General features: G+C 40.3%; 1 protein-coding gene and 1 long non-coding RNA gene across 8 annotated transcripts in view; one reads left to right on the plus strand and one right to left on the minus strand.

The window, feature by feature from the left end:
- Positions 1-518: 518 nt before the first annotated feature.
- ENOX1 (ecto-NOX disulfide-thiol exchanger 1) overlaps positions 519-23,812 on the minus strand; it is a 358,181-nt gene continuing 334,887 nt past the window's right edge. For all 7 annotated transcript variants that reach the window (XM_077173669.1, XM_077173673.1, XM_077173668.1 and 4 more), the window contains 3 exons: positions 7,542-7,644; positions 4,467-4,552; positions 519-1,471 (listed from right to left, as the gene is read on the minus strand). In XM_077173669.1, the coding sequence (XP_077029784.1) occupies positions 1,340-1,471; positions 4,467-4,552; positions 7,542-7,644 (321 nt within the window). In that variant the 3' untranslated portion in view covers positions 519-1,339. The remainder of the gene's footprint in view (positions 1,472-4,466; positions 4,553-7,541; positions 7,645-23,812) is intronic.
- The window catches only part of LOC143693351 (uncharacterized), a 68,089-nt gene continuing 52,827 nt past the window's right edge, over positions 8,551-23,812 (plus strand). Inside the window, exon 1 of the long non-coding RNA XR_013180907.1 lies at positions 8,551-8,662. This is a non-coding gene — a long non-coding RNA (uncharacterized LOC143693351). The remainder of the gene's footprint in view (positions 8,663-23,812) is intronic.

The raw sequence follows: 23,812 nt of genomic DNA on the forward strand, positions 1-23,812 counted from the left end.
TCACCAAAAGCCATGTTGGAGAGTTCCTTCACTACTAAATGCATTTGACACTAATTGCTGTTTATTGAAGGACCTGAGTGAAACCTCACTCTGACGTGTATCTGGAGACTCCCTGCATCTGTTCCAGTTTTCTCTGTTTCCCACTGTTGGTGCCCCACTTCACAGGACCAGCTCTCTCGTGTCTGGCTCCTCTGCCTGCACAGGGGTGTGGCCAAGAGGGAGCTGCTGTTTCTTACCCACAGCAGCTCTTATCCAACACAACAATGAAAACGGGAAATTTGAACGTGTTCATTTTTCACCCATCTGCTTGTTCAAAAATAAAATCAAAGGTCCATGCTGCTACTTCTTCTACCAATATTTTAATCTTAGCTAATATTGCAAGCTCTTTTTTTATTTATAATTCAATTAACAAAGTTATCTGCAATTAATAGTTCAGGTAGGGGAAAGATGTTCCAGGAATCTCTTGCTGGATCAATTAAAATTCAATAACATCAGAAGAAATACTTATGCAAACAATATGGTAGAAGTCATATTTATTGATAAAAATTAATATATCTGCTATAAAATTTGTAACAGTAATGCAACTGAATATTTATTTTGATGCATAAACCTGAATGTTACATACCAAATACAATACAGTAACACTGGTTTCTTCCTTATTTACATGTTTATGAAAATTGATATGCAATCCATGTTAAAAGAACTTGTAATGGAGAATAGTTACATTAGAAAAATAATATTCTTGATAAAGCATTCTTGAGGACTCCAATCACATTTTCAGGCCTCTTTCAATAAGGCAAAAATCCCTGGTACAGCATATAACTTAATTTACAAAATACAATAACCTCAGACACATCTTCAAGTTTTCTTTTGGTATGCTTTTCCTCACTGTAAAATTACTCAATTCTCTTACTAAACAGAAAGAACTTTCTATAACAAAACTTGATGAGTTCTATTACATATCACATATAGATCGCTGTAGCTTAGCGACCATAACCGGGCAATCTTTCTCCTTAACTGTTTGCTCAATGAGCTTTTCTTAAATGTAGGACATGTAGTATTTTGAAATCATTATGACTGTGGTATCTTTCTTCAGTTTTCATAGGAAACAATCTGTCACATTTTGAAACTTTTTTTGAAATTTTATTTTATTTTAGGAACTGGTGCACAACTACATTTCCACTCACAAGAGAACGTCACAAATGTAACTAAAATTAGGCTTGGATAACTTTGAAAACATACTACTATGTGCCCAAACCCAAATTTCTTACTTTAATACTTTATAACCCTGCCATGCTCTAGGAATTCTTCTTCTGCATAGCTTCATTGCTAGTCACAGTCAGACAGTTTTAATTCCTTCAAAGGCACAAAACTTCCACCTCTTTTCCAGTGTTGCTCCTACACCAGTGAATTCTTGTTTAAACATGCGTGGCAGTCTCATCAAAAGCATTTCTATCTCATTTGCAGAGATCTAAGAAAGAAACAAAAGTAAAATTGAAGTGAGAAAGCTGTCCTGTAGCTTGTAAAGAGGAAACATTAAGAACAGATGTAATAGGGGTGTGGGGGGAGACAAATAGGCCATATGAAAACAGCCAACCATTTTTTTAACCTTAGCCTGATATGACTTTCCAGACTCCAAAGCAAGTGCAGATTCCTTGAAGGAATGATTTTGCTCTTGTAGATGCCTGTAAAGTATCCCCCTGTAAAGCAATGGCAAGCACCATGCTGGGGTTGTGGCCACAGTGTGGTATGAAGTCCATCTAAAAACTACAGTCACAGGTGCTCTTGTGAGGATGAGGAAGCAGATGGGACCTTATTCTTCTTCTCAGCCTACGTGGTTCTGAATGCTTCTCCCAGTTCCCTCAGCTTTTCTCTTTCAAAAAGATTTTGATCAGCTCCCTGTTGTTGCTGAAGGCTGACTATCCATGGAGCCACCTTCCCTCGGTCTTACCCAGTTCAGCAGCCCCCGGTAACTAAGCAGTAAAGCTCCCAGTTCTGCATTGCTCAGGATGTTTTTATAATTTTGAAACCTTAATGACTGCTCACCTTCCTAATAGGCAAGATGCTCTCATTACAGAAAACACTTTCACAAAGGCAACCTTTCTGGTATAATCAGTAGGGAAGGCAAGAAATGAATAATCATGGAATATGAGCCATTTTATCTTCTAAAGTGGTGATCATGAAAGGAACAGCAAAGAAATCTATGGGTGCTGCCTGTCATCCACAGGTATCTCCATGGTTTGAAAGGCTTATCTGGAAATAATGATATTTCTGCTTATTCATAGTAGTAGAAACCTTCCATGGAGAAACCTTTCCTTTTTAAAACGGTATATAAACATAAAATGTGCTAATTATACTTCACTGCACCCAAGGGGGGTAAGAAAATATCTATTGCCTCTTATTTTTCTGTAGAGGTTAGTGCAGCAGAAAGATTAAATGATTTGTTAAAGGTGGCACCAAAACTCAGTGTTGGAAGCAGTCAAAAGCCTCAGCGTGATCCAATCCATCTTTTAAGTACTCACATGGCAGTAGTGGGTGTTGGGTTACTTTTGTGCAATGTATACTGAGCCCTCAGCCCACACGGGTATGCTGACCTTATCATTCCTGTTCAGGCGAGGAATGACAGGCTAACCATGGAAAGTAATTGAAATTCATCTCTGAGATTGCATCTCTGGATCGCGCTATTAAAAAGTAATTTGTTTCTACAAGCAGTTGCTTCCAAAATAAACCAACGAGGTCAAATTTTGCAGCTTGTGTTTATTATGCAGTAGGTAGGTCCAGAGGTAGCTGCAGAGATGGCAGACAATGCTCCTTCCTTGAGGGCTCTGTTTGCAAGCCAAGAGCTTGACCCTGGCAGCCTCACAGGAGCCCACATGTTACTCACATGAGTAAAAACTCAAGGGCAGAGCCCACAGCCATGCACAAGAAGGGACCACAGCAGTGCAGGGTGAGAATGCTGAAGAGCTCACTAGGGAGAAGCAACGAGCAGCAGGGCTGGAGACCAGAGAGTCCATATTTTGGAATGATTGCTGTCATCACTCAAGAGATACAGAGCTGGAGAGGTCATCCAGGGAAAAAAGCAGTTGAAACTTAGACAAATGCCCTGTTAAGGAGGGACTTGAAAGATAACTGAGGAGATTGGGCAGACTGGGTGATGCAGGACAAGACTAAGCAAAGTGGACGTGTGGCAGGGACACAGAGAAGCAGAAGAATGGGTGGAGGTGTGAAGCTCTGGATTAATCAGGTCTTGATAAAACCAGATATTTAAAAAAAAATTGAAATTCACCAGTTTCTCACCTCTTTCTCCCATCCCCATCCCCTACTCCCTTTTCATTCTGGGTGGCAGTGGGCTGTAAAGTACTAGCAAACCTGAGTTGCCATGGCCTGAAGGCAGTGCCTATAAAATTCATCATCCTTCCTCACTCATCAATGCAGCCTGTTGTAATTCCAGTGTGCTTCTAGTTCAGGATCTCCTCTGCTTTTAGCTCTACACTTTTTCATAGAAACAGAGGAAGGATCCAGGATCATCCAGAAGCATGAAGCAGCTCACCAAAGCAGTGAGAAGCCGATCTCAGCTATGGGCTGAAGGGGCTGCTCAGGAACAAAACATTACCAGGATCAAAGGAGATGTGTTGCAAGATCTGGGAAAGCACCATCACTCAAGTATTGCCAGACATGGGACAGAGCTATGGCTGGCACAGAGTGACCCCTGCATCTGCTAAGCTGCTGCTTAGCACTTGGAGTACCATTCACCTCATCATTTCACACTTGAGCTTCTCACCTTCTGACTTGCTTAATATTCAGTGCAGAGAAATAGGCCTATTTGGGGGCTTGATTTCATCTCATTCTACAGCAGATATTAAAAAGTAAGTCAAGAATCTTATCCTACAGGTATTTATTGACTGCAGACTGTATGAACTGATGCATTAAACACTTTGCACAGTTTCATGTTGGCCTCGCTTTTGTCTTGGCCACAGCTTCACTGAAATTCATGCACCCAATTCCTTTATGTGGTTGTGTCTGCTCCCAAATGGAAACATAAGACATGAAACATGGTCCATTGCTGTGATCATAAAGGTTCAGTGTGACATACAACTTACAGCTTTTCAAAGAACAAAGGGCCATCTCCAAAAACTGCACAGTTTGATGGCCATGGCCACACCTGCCTCTTGTTCTGCTTTTTTTCTCCCCAGCTATATTTCAGAATCATGTGTCATAAAATCAACTGCTAGTCTTTTCTATTTAGAGCTCTGCTCTTCAGTGCCACAAAGGATAGCTAAGCAGTTTGAGGCAAAGACCTCAACACAAGCACGTGCACTGTAATTTGCAAATGAATAAAGACTGCAAACCCCCAAGCCCCATATCCCATTATCTTTCTAATGGAAATGCATGAAGAGTTTAACCTGCAGTAAAGAATAATACAATATTTCTAAAGAGAAAATAGATTTTGATTAATTTTTTTTTACCCTAGAGTCCAACTGCTGCATATAAGACCAAAGATACTCTATATTGGCTCCAAAAGGGTGGACATGAAGAAATGTGGATATGATACCTGTATTAAAAACAAACAGACACAAAGTGTTAAAATTACTTCAGACATTGTATCATTAAAATAGGCAAAATAATTCTGAAGAGTCTGTTCTGAGGTTTTTCAGTATTAATTATGACTCTTATTTTCCTTGCACAACCCAATAAACATAACAAAACAGCACATTTTTAATACAGTCATAGTAATGTGCTAAGTACAATAGCTCATCTTCAGGAATGACAGCAGTTAGCAAGTAAGTGACCAAGATAATATACTGATGAATAAAGGAATTTCTAAACAAAGCCTTGCTGGGAGCATTTCAACTACTAATTTTATGCTTGATTTACCAATACAAAATTGTGGATATCGTAATGGTAAAATTATTGTTTTTTTCCCCTTCACTGGATTCTCTGTTGTGAAAACGTTTCATACAATTGTGTCAGAACCCTCACTCCCTCAAATTTTTCTAGTAATTATGCAGATGCTGGTTATGAAAAGTATTTAATCCGTATTACCCCTAAATGCTGCTGAAGAAAACACAAATGCTTTATGACACGTTTGCTTATTTACTTTTTTTTAAGAGAGAGCATGTTCTGTCTATCTTCATTGTTGTTTCAGGATGATTATAAAAGGTATGGGAATTAAAAAGGGCTTAGAAGGAGTCAGGATCTAAGTCTAGAGGTCTTTTTTGCAGTGAAAATCAAGTGACAGTATTAATAATGATGACCAGAGAAAACAAGATTTGGGGCATCAGTATTGCTATTAAAAGCACTACCCAATTTCTCTTCTTCTAAGCAAACAGTGAAAATACAAAATGGCATGTGTGTTATTTGCTGTTTGGGGAGAGCTGAACTGTAAGAATCAGAACAAATATTTTCAACTCTCTTTGGATGGGCTTCTTAGCTGAACCACCCTAGGGGAAGTTTCTTATACTTAAATCACAAACACCAGGATTAAAAATGCTTACAAATGACAAAAATGGGTCACTGTATCTTGTGTACTGCAGGCCATACTGCTTTCTCGATGCTGAATGAATTAGGATAATCTTGGATTTCGTTTTTCCCTAAGTGCTGGCCGTGGTTGAAACTGATAAGCAATATTTAACGCATTTTAGACTGGCTTTGCAAACCACACCTTTTTTCCTCCTCCACTTTTCAAACAGCATTTACAAACTTCTGGTCCTGCATATGAAGTGGCATATAATAAATTTTTTACTATGGCAAGTCCTAGCAGCAGTGACCTTCTTTGTGCTGTGGGTGACTAGAGGTAACCACACAAGAGCTCTAGAAGCAGAAGTCAAGACCATCACACTTGGATGAGATGACTGGAAATCCAATTTGTACTCAAATCACATTTTACCAGTGTCATTGCATCTGTTATATGGCTCCTGAGGCTTTTGAATTCAGGACATTCAAAACCAGCTCTTTCATATAATGTAAATAATAAGTAATTTGTCAATATTTTGTAATTATTGACTGGAGTTCCATGATAATTTTTTTTCTTTTATGCTCTTTTCCTCAAAGACAACACTGCATTTTTTAAAATACAGAAAAACTTAGTGAATGGATGGAGGCAAGGCCCATTATTCCCTTGCCATATCTGATCATGCCTCAGAGGAAGAGATAACATGAAATCCATCTTGAGGAATCTTTAATCCTCGGACTGTAACAGTGAGTCAGTTGTGGGGTATTATGACCAGTAATATCTTAACTGAGGTTATTCTGTTTATCTGAGTGTGCCACTGAACAGCAGATGTTCAGGACCCACTTTGGGACACTGCCGCCATTCGTTACAGTCAGATATTGAGTGACCTAGAAAAAAAGTTTGTTATTCCGTTCTTTAAATCCCATTCTTGCTGTCTTTCTCACAGACCGAACTTCGAAAAGATCAAGTACTGCCCCTGCAATTAAAAGTTCTGGATCTAATTATAAAAAGCAGAATTCAATCAAGTCATACATTTCTGTATATTCCACTGTTTGCATCTCACTAATCACAGGGAGTTTGTGTACTAAGCACTTTAAACATTCAGATACATTCTTCACTTTTAAATGACCTCTTTGGTCTGAACTGAACTTGTGAACTGCTGAATCTGTGCCTCAGCAATAGGCCAGCAATCTTCCTGGTGCCTAGGTGATGAAAATGAGTTGCATTTAAACAAACTAAGGCAGTCTTGGAACTACTTTATCAGGATACCACTGATTTGTGAAAAGACCAAACCAAAGAAATTAAACCTGTTCTTTCAGCTCAACATTTCTGTTGCTCTGCCACAGGGTATGCTTTGGAACTGTGGGCCTTCATGCTCCCTGAAAACCTACCCCACTGAAACCAAATGCAAAATATATGTGGGTCTAAACATGGGGCATGTTCCCTCCAAGGGTGGCATGGGTACAGCCAGTTCTGTGTGGCTAAATGCCAGTTAGCTGGCCCACTGCCTATAAGCTTTAGGCACTATTTAAGAGTTTATTTTAAAATTTTTATTCTAGGTAAAGGGTATGACAGTCCTTGTGGTATTCTTTATAAATATTCATATTGCTAATTCCCTCACCTAATGTCAAAGGCATAAATCTGGCTTGCTTAATACATGTAGTAGATATATTTTTTGCTTGGTAGTTTACTAATATTATTTCCATCCCCGTCTCCTTCACCACTTTTTCTAATAAACATATAACAAGCTATACAACTCTGGCCTGCTAAATCTTGATGTAAATAAAGTCATCATACATTCATGCTGCAAGTCTAAATGCAGTATGAATATATGATGACTTTAGATTCTGCAATTTTCTTCATACCTGAAATCCTTTCATTAAACTGCAGAAATTTTCAGAATGGCAAAGTTCAGTTGTATTTTAGGATTTTTTTCTTACTAAAAGCCATTTTGAACTCAGAAAAAAAAAAAAATATCTATCATTTTTTCTTTTTTACTTAGAACAAAGATGTGTGTAAACATATATGCAAAACAGAAACCTGTTAGAAGGCATTTTGTTCTCAAAAATCTTCTTTGGGGTTATCTTACCTATTAATAGTGCCTCTTTCTCTGATTTTAGACCTGGGCTTCGTTTCTCTGAGTTTTTTTCTCTGTCCTGGTTGACCAATGCTACTGTCAATACATTGATTTCCTATAAAGTTTAAAAAACAAACAGATGGTCATGTAGATTTCATTTATCTCAATTAAACTTGTCTGCTTCCTTTTAACTATATAAAAAAATCATTACTTTAATTCACATCTAAAGACAAGACAATTATAAATAATTGATTTGTTTGAAGAATATTAAGACATATTTTGAACAACCTTTATGCCAAGTGCTGCCAAGAAGAGAAATTTTGCTTGAGGAGTAAGTAATCACTTTGTTGCTAGTGGTTCTTCATTATAACAGCTGGAGAGATTGTGCCATAAAGTGTGGGAATGGTCAGAAAATTCACATTTTGTAGCTATTAAATCTGTAAACCAAGACTGCCTCCAGGGAACATGGATGGAGACATTCAGCTACAGCCATAAGAGTAAATTCAGCAGTTACTAACAACATTTCTAGCTACTAGAGCACAACCCTCTGCCCTGTTACACTCTTCAACCAGTGCCTGGCATCTGGCATGGCACTGGCCCATCCCAAAGAGCTCTCAGGCATGTTTTGGGGGTCAGCACCCCCATTTCAGGAAGACCGCTCCTAACAGGTGGTTTGCATAAAGCCATCTTATTTTAAGGACTGAAAGAGCACCAACCTGAAGGGCAAAAAATTCAAGGCTCCCACTTGGAGCTCTTTTTTTTCTGGAATCAGGTGTCTTGAACCACCTAAATTTCATCTGAGAGATCCCATAGCAGATGCTCCATCAGAAGTAGCCAGGCAGTTGTGTGACTGGGCATAGATGAAGGAAATAAATTATTTCCAAGGCATGCAAGTGACCTCAGAGTGTATTGCATGATATTCAAGCATATCCATGGGCTGTTTCCATGGAGCAGCCAATGTGCAATGACTCGTTCCTCGGTGAGGCCGTGATTCACCCTGCTGCATCTGCTCTGGGAAATGCTCAGCAGGTCCATGCAAAACCTTGGAGGCAGAGAGCATGGTGCTGGAGACACGGTGCTGTGAGGTGGGACTGTGAAGGAATGATGCTCTTGTTCTATTTGAGGGAGTCAAGGTAAGCTGCTGAAGGTTGTGTGGGACTGGGCAGCCTTAAATGCAAGCAAATATGTACTATTTGGTATGATGATGTGGCTCATTTAGGACATACCCATGGTGTGATGCCTTGCTCCAAAACTTTTGGCGAGGATTTTTGGCAATAGAAGAGGGACACCGGGCTTGGATTGCTCGGAGGCATTTTTGAAGGTGTGAATAATCCATGCTAAAAAAAGGCATAAACTCCGAAGTATGTCAAATGTGCCTCTTTATGGATGACTAAAGGCTTCACAGTCTGTGAAATTGGTAAAAAGAGCCACACACTTCCCCATTTTTAATTGAAAAAGAAAAAGAAACTACAAACAGCATAAGCCAAAACCCCTTGGTGACATGGTCTGTGCTCTTCATAGGCCTGCTCCAAGGGGAAGCTGCCTGGTGGCTCACATGAATCGTGGCTACCAGTGCTCCTTCGTGTCACAAAGAAGAACAAGCAGCCATGTGTCAGCCAAGGAACTCTGTGTGCACATAAGTGATGTACATGCACATGTGCATCCCCAGCCCCAGAAACAAGGGGCTCTGACAGGCCCTGGCCTGCACCAAAGGAAGCGTGAGGTCCATTGGGTGATCCGGGCTTTGTCGCAGTTGTAATGGGCAGCTGAGGTGTTTCTCCTGGCCTCAGATCAATGTGGAGTTGTGCACATGTCAGCCTTTGCTGGCTTTTTAGTTAGTAGAGATCAAATAACTTTTTAGTTGCATGTTTTAGTTTTGGGAGTCTGCAGTTCAAGAGTTGGCAGTGATCCCCTCTGAAAACAAGGGTGCTCCTCGGGTGCTCTGGCAGCTTCATCACCTTGGCATTAACACTCCTGTAGTGTTGTAATGCACAAGGCACATTATAGCAGCAGCAGCATGCTTTAAATTGTCCAGCACTGTTGATTCCCCTCCTGACAGAGCCAAAGGCTAATGCAAATTCTGATCTCCTGCTGGCCATGACATCCAAAAGCAGTGAAGGGAAACCCCGTCAAGAAACTGAAACAAAAGGTGTTTACACGACTTTCTCCAAGAGGGCAGTAATGACAAGGGGGTTACAGATCAGAACAGAGCTGAATGACAGATTTTGTGATACTGGAGCAGAAAAGCAGAGCAGCAGATGCCACCAGAGCTTGTATAGGTTAAGATGCAACTTTGACTTCATCAGAGATGGAAAAGCAATCTAAAAATAGCAATTCCTGAGGGGGGAAGGTGGGAGCAGAGAGATGTGTATTTGATATAACAGGCCCCAAACACAGCACACTCGCAGTTTCAGGTGGGATTAGAAGTTTTGTCAAGCAGTGATGCAGAGAAAGAAACTATAATCCCATTGGGAACAAGGAACAGATGGATTCTCATTTAATGCCTAGATTTGAGCCTGTGCAGAACGTTTTGTATGATTTATAGGACAGTGTAAATGGATGGTAAAGGAAGTCACATCAAGTGTTCCTTAGCTGTATGCTGGAACAGAGGATAAAAGAGTAAAATTTTTTTTATGGGGAAGCCTGAGGAAATGAGTGGCAAAGATAGATACCCAGCAAACCACTGGCTTTAGAAGAAAGTTGCAGGTTCTTGGAGGCTTTAAAATGAGAGGTTTCTGCCATTCAATGCTACCTGCCTCACAGAAGATAATAAATTAGATCACTCTGATGTATTCAGCTGCCAAAAGAAGTTTGCACAGGCCATGAGAAAATACAGGGTGTGCATAGTCACATAAAGTAAATCAGAATTCAGTAGCAATGCTGCTAGGAATTAATAGTGGTTTAAGAGAAATGGCATAATTGGGTCTAAAAAATGGGTGTGAAATTCACCCAGAAACTGAGCTAATTATAGTCTAAGTGAAAACCTTAAGAATCTGACAGCATACTGCAGATACAAATCTGGTACCTATGAAACCTTTACAATAAATCTTCATGAAGTTAATTTACACTTTTTTAGAGGCACTACTTATGTCAACCCACAGAAACAAGACTTTTAAGAGTACAAAGGTGAATGAGGCAATAAATAATTGGGAAAAAACAGTCAGGTCACCTCTGTGACGTGAGAAAAAGCTACTGATCACCGGATGCCTGAGGAAAATGATTTAATATGTACTGCATTACAGCATTTCCTTTCTTTCCTGGAGACCATTCTTTATTTGGCAAATTATATTTTCTGAGGCCCTAAGCAGTCTCCTTCAGCAGGTTTCATTATAAAAGGAATATTTTGCTACCATCTGTCAGTTACTGCATTAAAGGACAAGAACACAGCTGAGCATGTGCAAACTGGTACTTATTAGAAATGAAATGACCTTGCAAGAACTAAACACTGTGTGTGAAAAGCTTAATCCAGGTTAAATCACACCTGGAGATCATTAGGGACCTGGTCCTATTTATTATTCACAAATTGTGTCAGGCATTGGAAAACAAGGGGGACCAGTTTGACGACAACAGCTCCAGAGCTGCTCAGTATGAATGCAACCATCCTGTGTGATGCTCTCACCATTGCCTGCTTGGAGCTTTTTCTTGCAAATGACACTTTAATCCATCAGCAGATGATGAAAAGACATGAATTTGCCTCATGGGATTGAAATCCCTATGGTTCTGTAGAACATCCCTTGGGACCAACATTTTCATTCAGGGCTCCCTGCATTTGAACCAGGGAGGGAGAAACAGACAGAAAGTCTTTCTGGAAAACTTTCAGGAGAACTTGCTGGAAGAAATGACAATTTTATCTAATGGACTATTAATGCCCACAAGCAGATCTCTGACACCACCATTGACACAGCTGATAGCTGTGGAGAGTCATCCATGGCAGTTTTGCACTGCCTAGCTGTAAGGTGGGAGAGAAGTTTGCTTTTCATCATTCACTCAAGTATCTTGGCTTCTTTTGGAAGAGGCACAGGTAAATATATTGCTCCAAAAGTTGCCTGGTCTCACTGTCCAGAGAGAAGCTGTGTCTAACATTGGACACACAGCAAATGAGAGAGTGACTCTTAAGAGAAGTGCACTTGCCAAAGACACAGAGCTCCTGAAGAGTAGAAGAGAGGTGGTAAAATTCTACACAAGATAGAGATCCTATAAGAAAAAAAGGCTAGGTCTGCACTCCAGGGCTCTAGCAGATCAGGAAACTCCAGATATTTAGGCTAGATGACTTGGGTCTTTTTCTCCTTTATTGGTTTCTTTTTTTCCCCTACGGAAAAGTAAGATATTAAATAAAAAGTTCTCAATCTAGATAGCATTAATCCTCTTCAGGTCAGTCTTAAACTAGTGCAAAAAAGGCAGACAATATAAAATATTTGTTCTTGCCTGAAAATGCATGCTAGCCAGCATCCCTAAAAATGGGGGGACTGAGGACTTGATATTCCCCCTAACCACTGAGCAAGAGTTGAGCAGGGCTTGCACAGTAGCTGCCCCACCTGGAAACCCCTCTGGCCAGAGTGCACTTCTATACCATCTGTTGTCCAGGACTCTGCTTTGAAAGGCAGAATATAGGATTTAATGAACGTGACACTGAAGATACCTGACATGTGCCCAGGATGTGAAGACATTCAAAGAGATGAAATATTCCCTCCACTCTCTGGGTAATCCAAGTATTTGATAATTATCTTTGAATCTAGGGGGAATGATGACTGCTTGCATACTGTCTTCAAAGACCTCATTTTCTTTGTTGTAGTTTATAGAATTTTGAAGAATTGTGTGGTGAGGGATTAAAAATAATATTGTGTCTTCTGAAAGACCCAGTAAAAATCCCATAAACCTACCAGCCTCTGGAAAAGTTTGCATTTTTATTATATGTACAAAGCCAATTGTCTGTGGCATTAAAACAGTGGCAGAAAAAGGAAAGACTTGATGTTTGTCACAGCAGGCAAAACAGAGCAACTGCTGAATGTTGTTAGATGTAAGGGATACACAACTCTTTCTCATCAGCCAGGGGATTTATGACAGAAAATGAGTAGGAGGAGAAAAAAACCTATATATCTGAAACATAAGCAAAAATCTTGCAGACTATTAACATCAGGCCAGAGTGATGCTGTAAGCTTGGAAATAAAAGGTAATTTTAAAATCCTGAGAGAAGAAAGAGCCACGCACACAGGATTCCAAATCCACAGCCTATAAGGTATTGAAAGGCTTTTATTTTATTTATATGAATTAATATGTGAGCCTGCTCTGAGCACATTGAACTGGGCTTGGACTTCAGGTGAATTTGCCCAAACTACTTATTGAGGACGAGGCAGGTTTGACTGCAAACTTGGGTAAAAACTGGTCTGCAGCATGAAAAATTGTATATATTTAATTTATTTGCATTTATCTGTGAACCTCCTGTAGTCTGGTATAGACGGGTTTGCTTTGCTAGTCTTTCTGTAAATGTACTTCAGAACTACATCTGAAAATTTAATCTTGCAGTTTTAACCTGAGTGGAGCATAATTCAATAACCAATCAAGTGAATGGAAGCCTTGCAATACTTTCAATGCACATCAAGTCAGGCATCTTAAATTTATGGGGACATGCAAGGTTGAGGTACAGGACAACTTCTGACAGCTTGGCATGGTTGTCAGTTGAGAATGGGCTACTGTCCTTGTCTATGTTCTTATCCACGGTGAATTCAAAATTATTCAATCCAAGTTGAACTAAGCTACGGTGAAAGAGCTTATTCAAATTTAACTTAAATCAAATTTCCTTGCAAATGTGGCAATGTATGAGTACACTCACAGGCAGTGATTGTGACTCAGATGATAACAGCATCACAAAATCAGGCAGATGACCTTGGGAGATCTCTAGTCCAACCTTCTGCCCCGAGCAGGATCAGCTGCAGTGTCAGGGCATATGGATGTGCAACAGAAAGGCAGCAATCCAATGGCTCAGCAGTTTCTCTGCAGCATCCCAGGCCTGCACCCTTATCAACAGAGGGTGCCTCTGTCCCCTGTAGAAGGGATTTTCCAACCATAATCACTTGCTCCATCCTTGTGATACTTGTGATTCAAGTCTTGTTTCCACAAGCACAAAGGAGTGCAGAGGCACCACTACAGATGGGGAAAATGTGATAACCTAATCAGAGAAAGCAGAGTCCCCTGACCCAGCTCCTCCCAGGGGTGTCACAGGAAAGGATCAGCCCCAGGGGCCGAACATGACATCAGTCCACCTCTCTGAAACATCCTACAGACTGAAGGAGCATTGCCTGGAGGAATTTGGGACTTGTTATGGGATGTAGGAGCAGAGGATTATGGGGTTGTACAAAACCTAGCTGAGGTCCTCAGCAGGGGAAGAAGTAGCAGGAAAAGAAGAGATCATGGCAGTTTGGGAGGGGATAAAAGGGAGTGGTTGCATGTAACCAGGTTGCTGGTCAGTACACTTGTCTGGCCATGTCAGGCCCTGATCAGTGTATAAAACCCACTAAACTAATTTCTCTTTTCCTGGGTGAGGGACTCTGTTATGTGTGCATGGGGGCCCATGAGGGCATCTGAGCAGAGCAGCTGGAGTGGGATCAGCAATCAGAGAGCCACTGCAGCCTGGAGTGCTGCAGTTAGAGAGACCTGGCTGTCCAAGCCACCAACTGGGGACACCATGGAGTCTGGGGAATGGCTGAACGACTACTTTGTGTGTGTGTGTGTGTGTGTGTGTGGAGGAGCCAGTTATGGGACAGCCTGGGAGTCAAAGTCCAGTTTCTGGAGGGATTCACATTGTGTATATATGTAAGCCTGCAGATGTATTTCCCACTGACGGACCTTTACCTGTTTGTGTACCTCAGCGCTGCTCATGTTTATGAATGCTGAGTTTGTGCTGATCTGTGGGGCTGGCCACATGTATATAGATGGACCCATGTGGTGCATGTGTTGTAGATGTGTGTTCTTCCACAAGCCTGTGAGGAATATGTGCTCTGTGTAGCTGCAGGTTCATTCCATGGAGCTATGACCACCTTGCCTCTGTCAGGCTCCAAGGATTCAGCATCTCCCAAAACCAGTAATGCTTCGTTTGGGCCAAATGTCTTTAATTCTTTCTTTAATGGAACTTTTTCCCCTTCATCAGCTGCACATTGTGTTGTGTGATGTGATGTGTGAAAATTTGGTGAGTGTCTGAACTCTGAAAGTAACTTAAAACTGTCCTAACTTTAAAAAATATCGTGTTTTACATAGCTCTTCTCTCAGTCTGTCCTCTTCAGTGACTGTTTCTGACTCTCTGCTGACTACTCCTCTAAAAATACTCTGACTAGAAAATTGCTCGCAATTTTGATTAATTTCATTCTTTTGTTGCTTCAAATGAATTATCTTGTGCTGGTGAATTAACTACTTCCTAGAAAGCTCATGTTTTACATGGTCCTGGCTCCTCACAGCCTAAGAATTGATTTTAGAAAAGTGCCCAGCACTAGGTTAAATGGCCTTGTGACACACTCTGTACATGCAGAGAGGTTTCTTGGCCTTTTCTATTTGCACTGGGATAATTCAGTTTAAAAAAACTCAGTAAAAATTTGCAGTGGTCCATCACATATGAAAAGAATACTATCTGCCCAAAACCAGAGCTCTCACAAGTACCTAATGCCACTGTTAGAGTTAGCACCAGGTCAAAAATTCATTAAAAAACCCCTTTGCTTTTCAGTGTTTTTTTCCAGGGTCTTACAAGATCCTTCTCCTTCTACTACCTACCAAGTGGTGCAGAAGGACATATTTACCATATGCTGCACTGCTGGTGAATATGACTAGTCTATTAGAAATTATAGACATCAGGTTTCATCATTTCATTCAAATCAAGCCTGAACTTGGTACCTTGTTTTGTTCTATGCAAGAAGCCAGCATTGGTTTTGTCAGAAACACCACATTGCAATTACTTTTAAAGGACACTCATATAGAAATTTGCTTTTCAAATACACTAATATAGTATTTACTGCTAATGTAAATTTAAGAGTGCACTGGTATTAACAAATAAACAGTTGAAAACTTGAAAAGTTATCTGGCATTAAAATTATAGGAACAGCAATGTAGACAAATTAGACCTGTGAATGTAAGACCTTGTGAATGAAAAACTTCAAATGGATGGATCTAAGGTTTGTTTATCTGATTTATCCCACATAATAGAAGCATTTTCAGGAGTGAAGATTAATTGTATTATGGTGCTCTTGACATCCTATTTTTCTGATCCATTTGCCAGAGAGATGCTTTCAGCTTTTTCATTATAAAGCTTTTACTGTCGTAACTTTCACCTGCTGAGTTTTAGGCAACTAGCAATAATCTGAAAATGCTTTTCTCATTGAAATTATCTCTTTATATTTTTTCATTGTATTTGAGCACATTTATTTTGCGGGAATGTACATATGCAAAATATGGATGACTAATAGGAAAGTTACTTCACGCTCATTTTCAAAAGTATGATCAGGTTGCTTCATTTTCTAAAGCTGGATTTATGTGTAGGTTCCTGATGACTTAACACAGATGTTTTATGTGATGTGAAGGTGGTTGTTTTGCAAGATAAAAGGTAATTGTCATTTTGCACACTTTGTTTTAGGGAATTGCAGCAAACCAATGGCTGGCTGAATGAAAGCATCAGTTGCTCACCAGCTCTGCTGAAGTCAATGAGGAAGACGTACTTCATGTTTACTTGAGATTGAGAATTGGTGAAAACCCTTTGAAATGGTCTTTAGCACAAATATTGCTCTTGAAATCTCCTCTAGAATTATGCAATTTCAAAAGGAAAGTTTAAGAGAGAGAGAGAGAAAAAAAACGCAGTTTGTTTTCTTTTGAGACTTGTAGAAGTTTTGAAAATGACTTTGTTGAAATAAAAACAAGTAATAGTCAGGGAAAACCAATCTTAAATGTCTTATGAGGGTGAATGATTTTCTTCGTGGTTTTGTATTTGAAAGGTATTAACTTTAGGAATCTCCACATCTGAAAATGGAAAAAGTACCTAAGCACTTTGGAGTTCTTATTCCTTTGGAGAGGATCTTGATCAGGATGACAAACTCTTTCTGAGGTTCCTTAGAGTGACTTGGGAATATTGTTTGATGAGAAGTTCAACATGACCCAGCAATGTGAGCCTGCAGCCCAGAAAACCAATTGTATCCTGGGCTGCATCAAAAGAAGGGTGAGGGAGGGGATTCTGCCCCTCTGCTCTGCTCTGGTGAGACCCCACCTGCAGTGCTGCATCAGCTCTGGGGCTCCTAATGTAGGAAGGACAGGGACCTGTTGGAGCAATGTCAGAGGAGGGTTATGAAGATGATAAAAGGGCTGGAGCAACTCTCCTGTGAGGACAGGACAGTTGGGGTCGTTTAGCCTGGAGAAGAGAAGGTTCTAAGGAGAGACCTTAGAGTATCTTCAGAGAGATCTTAGAGTATCTTCACACACCTAAAGAGGGCTGCAAGGGAGCTGGAGAGGGGCTTTTTACAAGGCTATGTTGGAACAGGACAAGTAGAAATGGCTTTACACTGACAGGGCAGGTTTAGATCAGATTCAAGGAGGAAATTCTTTACTGTGAGGGTGGTGAGACACTGGCATAGGTTGCCCAGAGAAGTTGTGGATGCCTCATTCCTGGAAGTGTTTCAGGCCAGGCTGGATGGGGATTTGAGCAATCTAGTCTAGTGAAAGCTGTCTCTGCCCATGGCAGGGGATTGGAACTAGATGATCCTTAAAGCCCTTTCAAAACCATTCCATGAAGAGTGGCTCTTGGGAATATTGAAGTTCCTTTCTCACTCCTGTCACTTTTTTCCCTGTCTATTCCTTGAAAGCCAGTTGGAAGGGGTGTGAGTGTGGTGCACACCCCCCAGGACTGCAGTAGCAGGTTTGTGGCTGCAGCAGAGGTGGCCCATCATCCTTCAGGTGGTTGCGGGGGAGGCTGAGTGCTCTGACAAGCCAATCTGCCTTGCACACTGTGTGGGTTAAGCCCACAGCTGCATATGTATAAGGCTGAATGTTATTCCTCACTAGAAATGACAGGATGACTCCTGTATACGTGTGCAGTATAAATACTTGGGAAAAATGCTTTGGGATGAAAGGCTCCATATAATGATCAGATATTATTAAAATGTCAGGTAGCTCTGGGCACTGAAGATCTGTCTCCCTGTGGAGCTCATATGAAATTTAAAGTAAAAAAAGCTTTTGTGATTTGCTGAGTGGGTGGCTGAATGGGTTTTATCATTGTGTCTCAGAGTTCTCTTTCTCCTCCCTCAGATGATCAGAATTCACTGCAATCAAAAGCCAAGTCACTCTGACACTCTTAATTAGGGACAAGAGAAGTGGTGTGATTTCTTGCTGCACATTATCAAAGGGGTTATTGCTAGACCCCAGCTCCACTTCAGGCAGCACATTCTGTGTCAGAATATACCTTGGTCTGCTCCCTGTTTGCTCCCTGTAGGGTTCAATCATGGCTGGAATCTCAGAGACTCTGATTTAGCCAGCACAGACATCTGTACCATGCTAATGAAACTCTTGCTGTCCTCTGAAATGGCAAACCAGGGCTGAGGTGGCAAAGGGGGGAACTCGGGGAGATTTGATCTACCAGTGTAAAAGAACTTCTGAAGGCTGAGTGGGCTCTTTGATAACATCCTAAACAGCCTGTTAAACTCCTGCTACTTTTCAGGCCTCATGGTATTGAATTCAGGAGGTGGTCATTCCTCATGCCTGTCGCAGTAAGTAGGAAAGCTGCTGAGCTGTGAACGGTCAGAGCTGCTTGAATCTATCATGCTCCATGTGCCTTAAATTGAAGGAAATGAGAAGAAATGAGTGATGGAAGGGCTACAAATAAATATCTGGAATGGAAAATGTGGAGAGTAGAAAGAGGGACAGCCATTCCTCAACCCCTGGTACTGGCCCCACCAGGAGAGAAGAACCTGAATACAGACAGTAAATGTGTCTCTCTAAAGCCCCCCTGACAGCTCCAATCCAATCAGGGTAAGGCTCCTTGCACCTTCTCCTAATGACACAGCACACCCATGATGAGAAACCAAACCCTACTCCTCTCTTCTCAAGGAGCTGTCCTCATCCCTGCACTCACCATTATTCCTGCCTGCTCTCTTTACACACTTGCAGGAGGGAGAAGTTACAACAAAAGGGGCTGGAGGGTGTCCATAGTTCATGCTCTTTTCTTCTGAGGTGTGGCAGAGAGACAAACCCCAAGTTCTGGCAATATTCTCTGCAGGTAATGTCAGCCTTGAGCTCATGGGTATGGAGAGGCCACCAGGACCCTTTCTTTATCCTCTAAAGCACCCAGGTGTCATCACCTCATTTTCTGCAGTGCCCAATCACATCCATGTGCTCTGGAAATGCCTGCTGCAAGGCCAGAGGACCTCATTGTGGGGAGCCCAAAGAAGGTACTCAGCGACTAACATCAGTTTGCTGAGGCAAAGGTTCACAGCTTACAAACCTGGGAAGCTCAGACAGGAGAGAAACAGACAATTCCTGACATATGCAAGGCCTGCACTGGGGTTTTCTGGCCTGTAACTTAAGACTCAAATTGCTCTTATGTAAGCCATATTGAGCACATTTTTTATAGCAAGCCTGTGCTGTTCTGGGAGGAGCAAGCCTTCTGAAGAGTGGGATAACCAGGAAATGACTATAGCACGCACAAGGAAGTGAAGCAGAAGAATCAGCAATCACTTGGGATCTTCATCACTAAAGATGACCAACTTCTGTCCCACACTCCCAAACTACTGGGATGATTTTGCACTCTTCTAGCTCCTACTCCTCTCCCTGTGTTCAAGGTCCTTTCCATCTGACCTGGCTCAATTTGATGCTGCCACACTAAGTGGAGCTGCCACACAAATGGTATGTGTGTACTAACACATACATTTATATAAAAGATCCACAGCAGGTACCTTTGGATGCCTAAATTAAAGCTCTGCATAGGGAAGTACAGGAAGTTAACTCTGATGAGTTGATGGAATTACAGACTTTTCCAAAAGTTGAACAGGGTTAGCTTTTTAAATCTTTGCCTGACTTGTGGCAAAAGTAAGCCTCACTTAAGAACCATCTTTTCTTTGATGAAGATCATCAGTGATTAACCTACTCTATGAAAAGAGAAATCTAGGGCGTACTTAGGAATATGATCACCGTCAGTGTAGCATAAAGTGAGCAATACAGTGATATATCCCTCCTCCTCAGAGTCAGGGATCATCTGGAAACTGCTTCAAAAGCAAATACAAAAGACAAAACTTAAAGGAAGAATCAACATTAAATGTGAGATGCTTGGTTCAACTCAAGAAATGCTCTGACAACAGCTTCAAGCATTCAAATGGGAAAATGCATCTCTACTTAATATTATTGATTTTTTGTCTGGAGAAAAACCCACAGAACATTGTGTCCAAGCTGTGGGAGATGCTAACTGAAGGCAGACAGGTGAATGAGGTCAAAGTCGGTACTTTGTTCGAACAACAAAACTCAAACAGAACAAAAAGCTGGTCAAAAAACCCCTTGTGGTGAAGTCAGTTTCACTCTCTGAAATATTTTAATTTTATTACATCTTCATGGTAATGAGGTAACCCTTAAAGTCTTTTGGCAAAATTCTAACTTTTTAGCCTAATGGGAATTTCTTTAGTGACTTCAACAATGTCAGGAACTTTGCCATGAAATTGCAATCAGAATTCAAAATGCCTCTGCGATCATTAACCATGTCATGCTTTGGTCTAAATATGGCAAACTGATAATATTGATTACAATTTTACAGCACTTTTACAAAGGGTAGAAGTTATTCACAGCTGCCATCTAAGGAAGGCAGATAGCTGACAAAGGAGAGCAACAAACTTCTGGAAGATCACCGAATAACTCTAAAATGAGACTTGTATAAAAAAAAAAAAATCTTCCTTTCTCCATTTAAAGTAGAGGGATACCATGGATGTTAACCTTCTGACCTCCAAACCAGGAATGTATTCACTGTATTTGCATGCAGTGCCATATCTTTACTGAATTCAGCAATGAGCAAAAGATCTTTGATCAGAACACAAAATTAATTTATGTACTAGAGGCTTCACAGAAAGCCACTGAACTTTTGGGAAGAATAGGAGAATAAATTGTCTTTGTAGACTTAGTCATGAAACATGTGATTAGCATTTTCAGTTTGCAAAATAATCTCTACTCAAGCACAGCTCCCAAGCAAGACTATTTTTTTCATGTTGGGAATATTCAGGTCCCAAGAGTCTGGGAACATCCTTGAAGAGGATTATATCTGAAATTATGATTGTCCATTGGTCATTATTTTCACTTCAGTTAAGACAGAGATGTGAATGAAATACCATTATATGCAGCAATGAAGAGGAAATGAAAAGGGGGTCAGATTAGAAGCAAGGCCTGATCTCTTCCAAAGCACAGGACTGATGCAAGTGAGCACTCAATGACAGCACTTCTGGCAGTGCTGGCTGTTGAAGTCTCTGTTAACACCCAGCCAGAATCTTGAGCTTTGTGTACTGCCTAAGCCTGACATTTGGCCTTTCCTGACACAGAGCATAGCTGGGAAATGTCAACAGCCAGAACAAATATTACTGCATGTACCTGGCAAATCACTCATGAAACACCCTTATGACTCTGTAGAGAACCTTGTAAGATGGTTTTGCTTTCTGGAAATAACAGATGTACTGGCAATACACTAAAATTTTGGTCTACCCTACCCCCTCAGACTTTTGTGTGAACTGACATGCAGGGAATGTGACATTGCAATTGCTCCAGCCTCTTAGTCAACTTAGTTAATTTTTCTGTGAAAACAAGAGAAAAAAAGTGAAGGTCAGTTTGTAGGTTGGGCTCCTACAAATTACTTCAGGAAGGAAGTTTTTTCTTTTTCCAAAGGTGTCCAGATCCTTGTCTCCCTTTCAGGATGGTCTCACATAATAAGTATGTAGAAGACCAGGACAGGTCTAAGTATATATATATATATTTTCATCTGTATCTGCTTTTGCTAAGAAGAATATTTCCATGTTTTATTTTAAATAACATCATTTTCTAATGTAAAAGATTATGCAGACTAGTGCAATAAGGAGAAATCCTGAGTGAAGAAAGTAATCTTTAAGGTTACAGTACGGGCTTTCTTGATGTGTATGCACTGTGCCTAAAGTTTCTTCTCTCCTTTCTAGGAGCCTGATTTTCTGCAAAGTAATCTAAATACGCCACAGTCTGAAGATAAGATTGTGTGTTCAGTGTACAGGAATATGTTGCCATTTTTCCTTACCAACACCTCCCACTATTACTCGGCATGTAGAGGTATTTAATTTGTTGAATTCAACCTGTCATCTGTAACAAATATGTCCTAATCCAATTATATGCATCACAGTTCACTAAGAACCACGTAGGAGCCACCAAGCCTTCTTCTCTTTGATCATCCCTGATTTGCACAGTGGCCAGGGGCAAAACCCATGGAGTCTGCTGAGAATATATGTGGAGACAACCTGCAAGGCACAACACCTGAGTGCTACATATTTGATATAAATGACAGTTGTTTAAAAGGCACTTCAGCTTCCATTTTACAAAGTTCATTATCATAGCACATGTTTTAACATCAGTTCTTTCCCTCTATTTCTCTCTTTTCATTTATACTGTTGTGTTTTTTCTGATTTCACGGTGGTATTATTGTTGAATACATGGCTGCAACTGTGACTCGATAATTGTAACTATCTGGTTTCCCTCTTTGCCATTAATCTAGGTATTGACTTCTTTTCTTAAGAGTCATATATTGCTATGAGATCAGCAGGGGAAAAGCTCATGGAAAAGGGGCAGAAAATACAGTTTCTATCCTATGGAAAATTCAGGCATTTGAGAGCTTGTACAATTACAAACTGGATTAAAATATTACATTTTGAAAAATTTACTATTGACCAAAGATTCTGAAATATTTTGTTTTAGATATCTGGGAATTGTGCACCAAAACACTCTCTTTACACAACTGAAATGTTTCCTTTTAATGCTATTTAAACCTCTATATTATATAAATATAAAACTTTCAAGCACTTGTGTTTATGCAGTTACATATGAGCCAAAATAGTACAGCTTGAAGCTTTCAGGTAATTTCCCTTTAAAACATTTCAATACCGCAAAACATTGTTTCATCTACATTTTTGGTGAGGAAGCAAGTTCTTTTAGAGAGTTTATAAGACTTACATGTAGCTATTCCTTCAGGATTTCCTTTGGGAAACCTGCAATCAGCTATTTATTGTACAACGACCATTTTTTAGCTAGCATATGTGAGTATATCAAGATCATAATTGGATTAATGTATTTTTGGTTTGCAAACAGAATCTTTCAAAGGGGCAATGGGATGCTGTGCAGACAGACTGCAGCTGCAGATTTGTTGGAGCTATCAGACAATATTGAATGTCTCCTGTCCAAATGCTGAGAGCTACGAGGCTCTATCGACTTCACTGCGGAAACGGATCACAATGAATGAGATTTAGGAAAGGATTTAAAAAAAGAGGACAACATTTCCTTATCAAAAAAGCAGTTCACAAAACTTGAGCCTTCCATTCAGGTTTAAAATAAAACTGTTTTCCTGACTGAGCCATTAGACAACACATGGACTAAAGTAGATGTTAAAATATGTTAGTGTTTAAACTGTTGCTAGTTCACTTGGCCAGGAGGAAGATATCATATATAATTGGTTGTAATATTCATATGTTTATGACAAAGACAGCACAGTTTGGATGACAAACATAGCAGGAAACTTTTCCTTTTTTTTTCCTCTTCCTCCCCTTATGGAAATTGCTGTTTTGATGGCAATCATTAAGGAAATAATAGAAGCAATTTTTTTTTGGCAGCAGGTTTTTAAAAACACAACCTTAAGAGTCCTTTAATGTTATTGGACTAAATAATGATTCAGTGAATTAATTTAGTCCTCTTGCAAAAATTAACTGTTTCAAAATTATACACATATACAAACCACCTCACTCAGAACTGAAATACAGCCAGGCTTGCCCAGCTGCAAGGTGGCAGCCACAGAGACAAATGGTGTAACTTTGTAGCTTGACTAATCCTGGACAGGACACTAAGGAAAAGCATTTCTTTTGCAGTCGTTTCCATGGTATCTTTAACACCCACATTCAGCAAGTAGGACACTGGTTGTTAAAGTCTCATCCAAATAAATCCTACAAAGTAAATTGCATGGAACCCAATTTATCTACCTTGAATGAAGTTTGCTGGGATTTGAACCTGTGGCTTCAAGAAAAAAAAAAACCCAGACACTTCAAACTTGATGTGCAAATCATTCA

The sequence above is a fragment of the Agelaius phoeniceus genome, chromosome 2 (assembly GCF_051311805.1).
Source record: "Agelaius phoeniceus isolate bAgePho1 chromosome 2, bAgePho1.hap1, whole genome shotgun sequence".
Lineage (NCBI taxonomy): Eukaryota > Metazoa > Chordata > Aves > Passeriformes > Icteridae > Agelaius > Agelaius phoeniceus.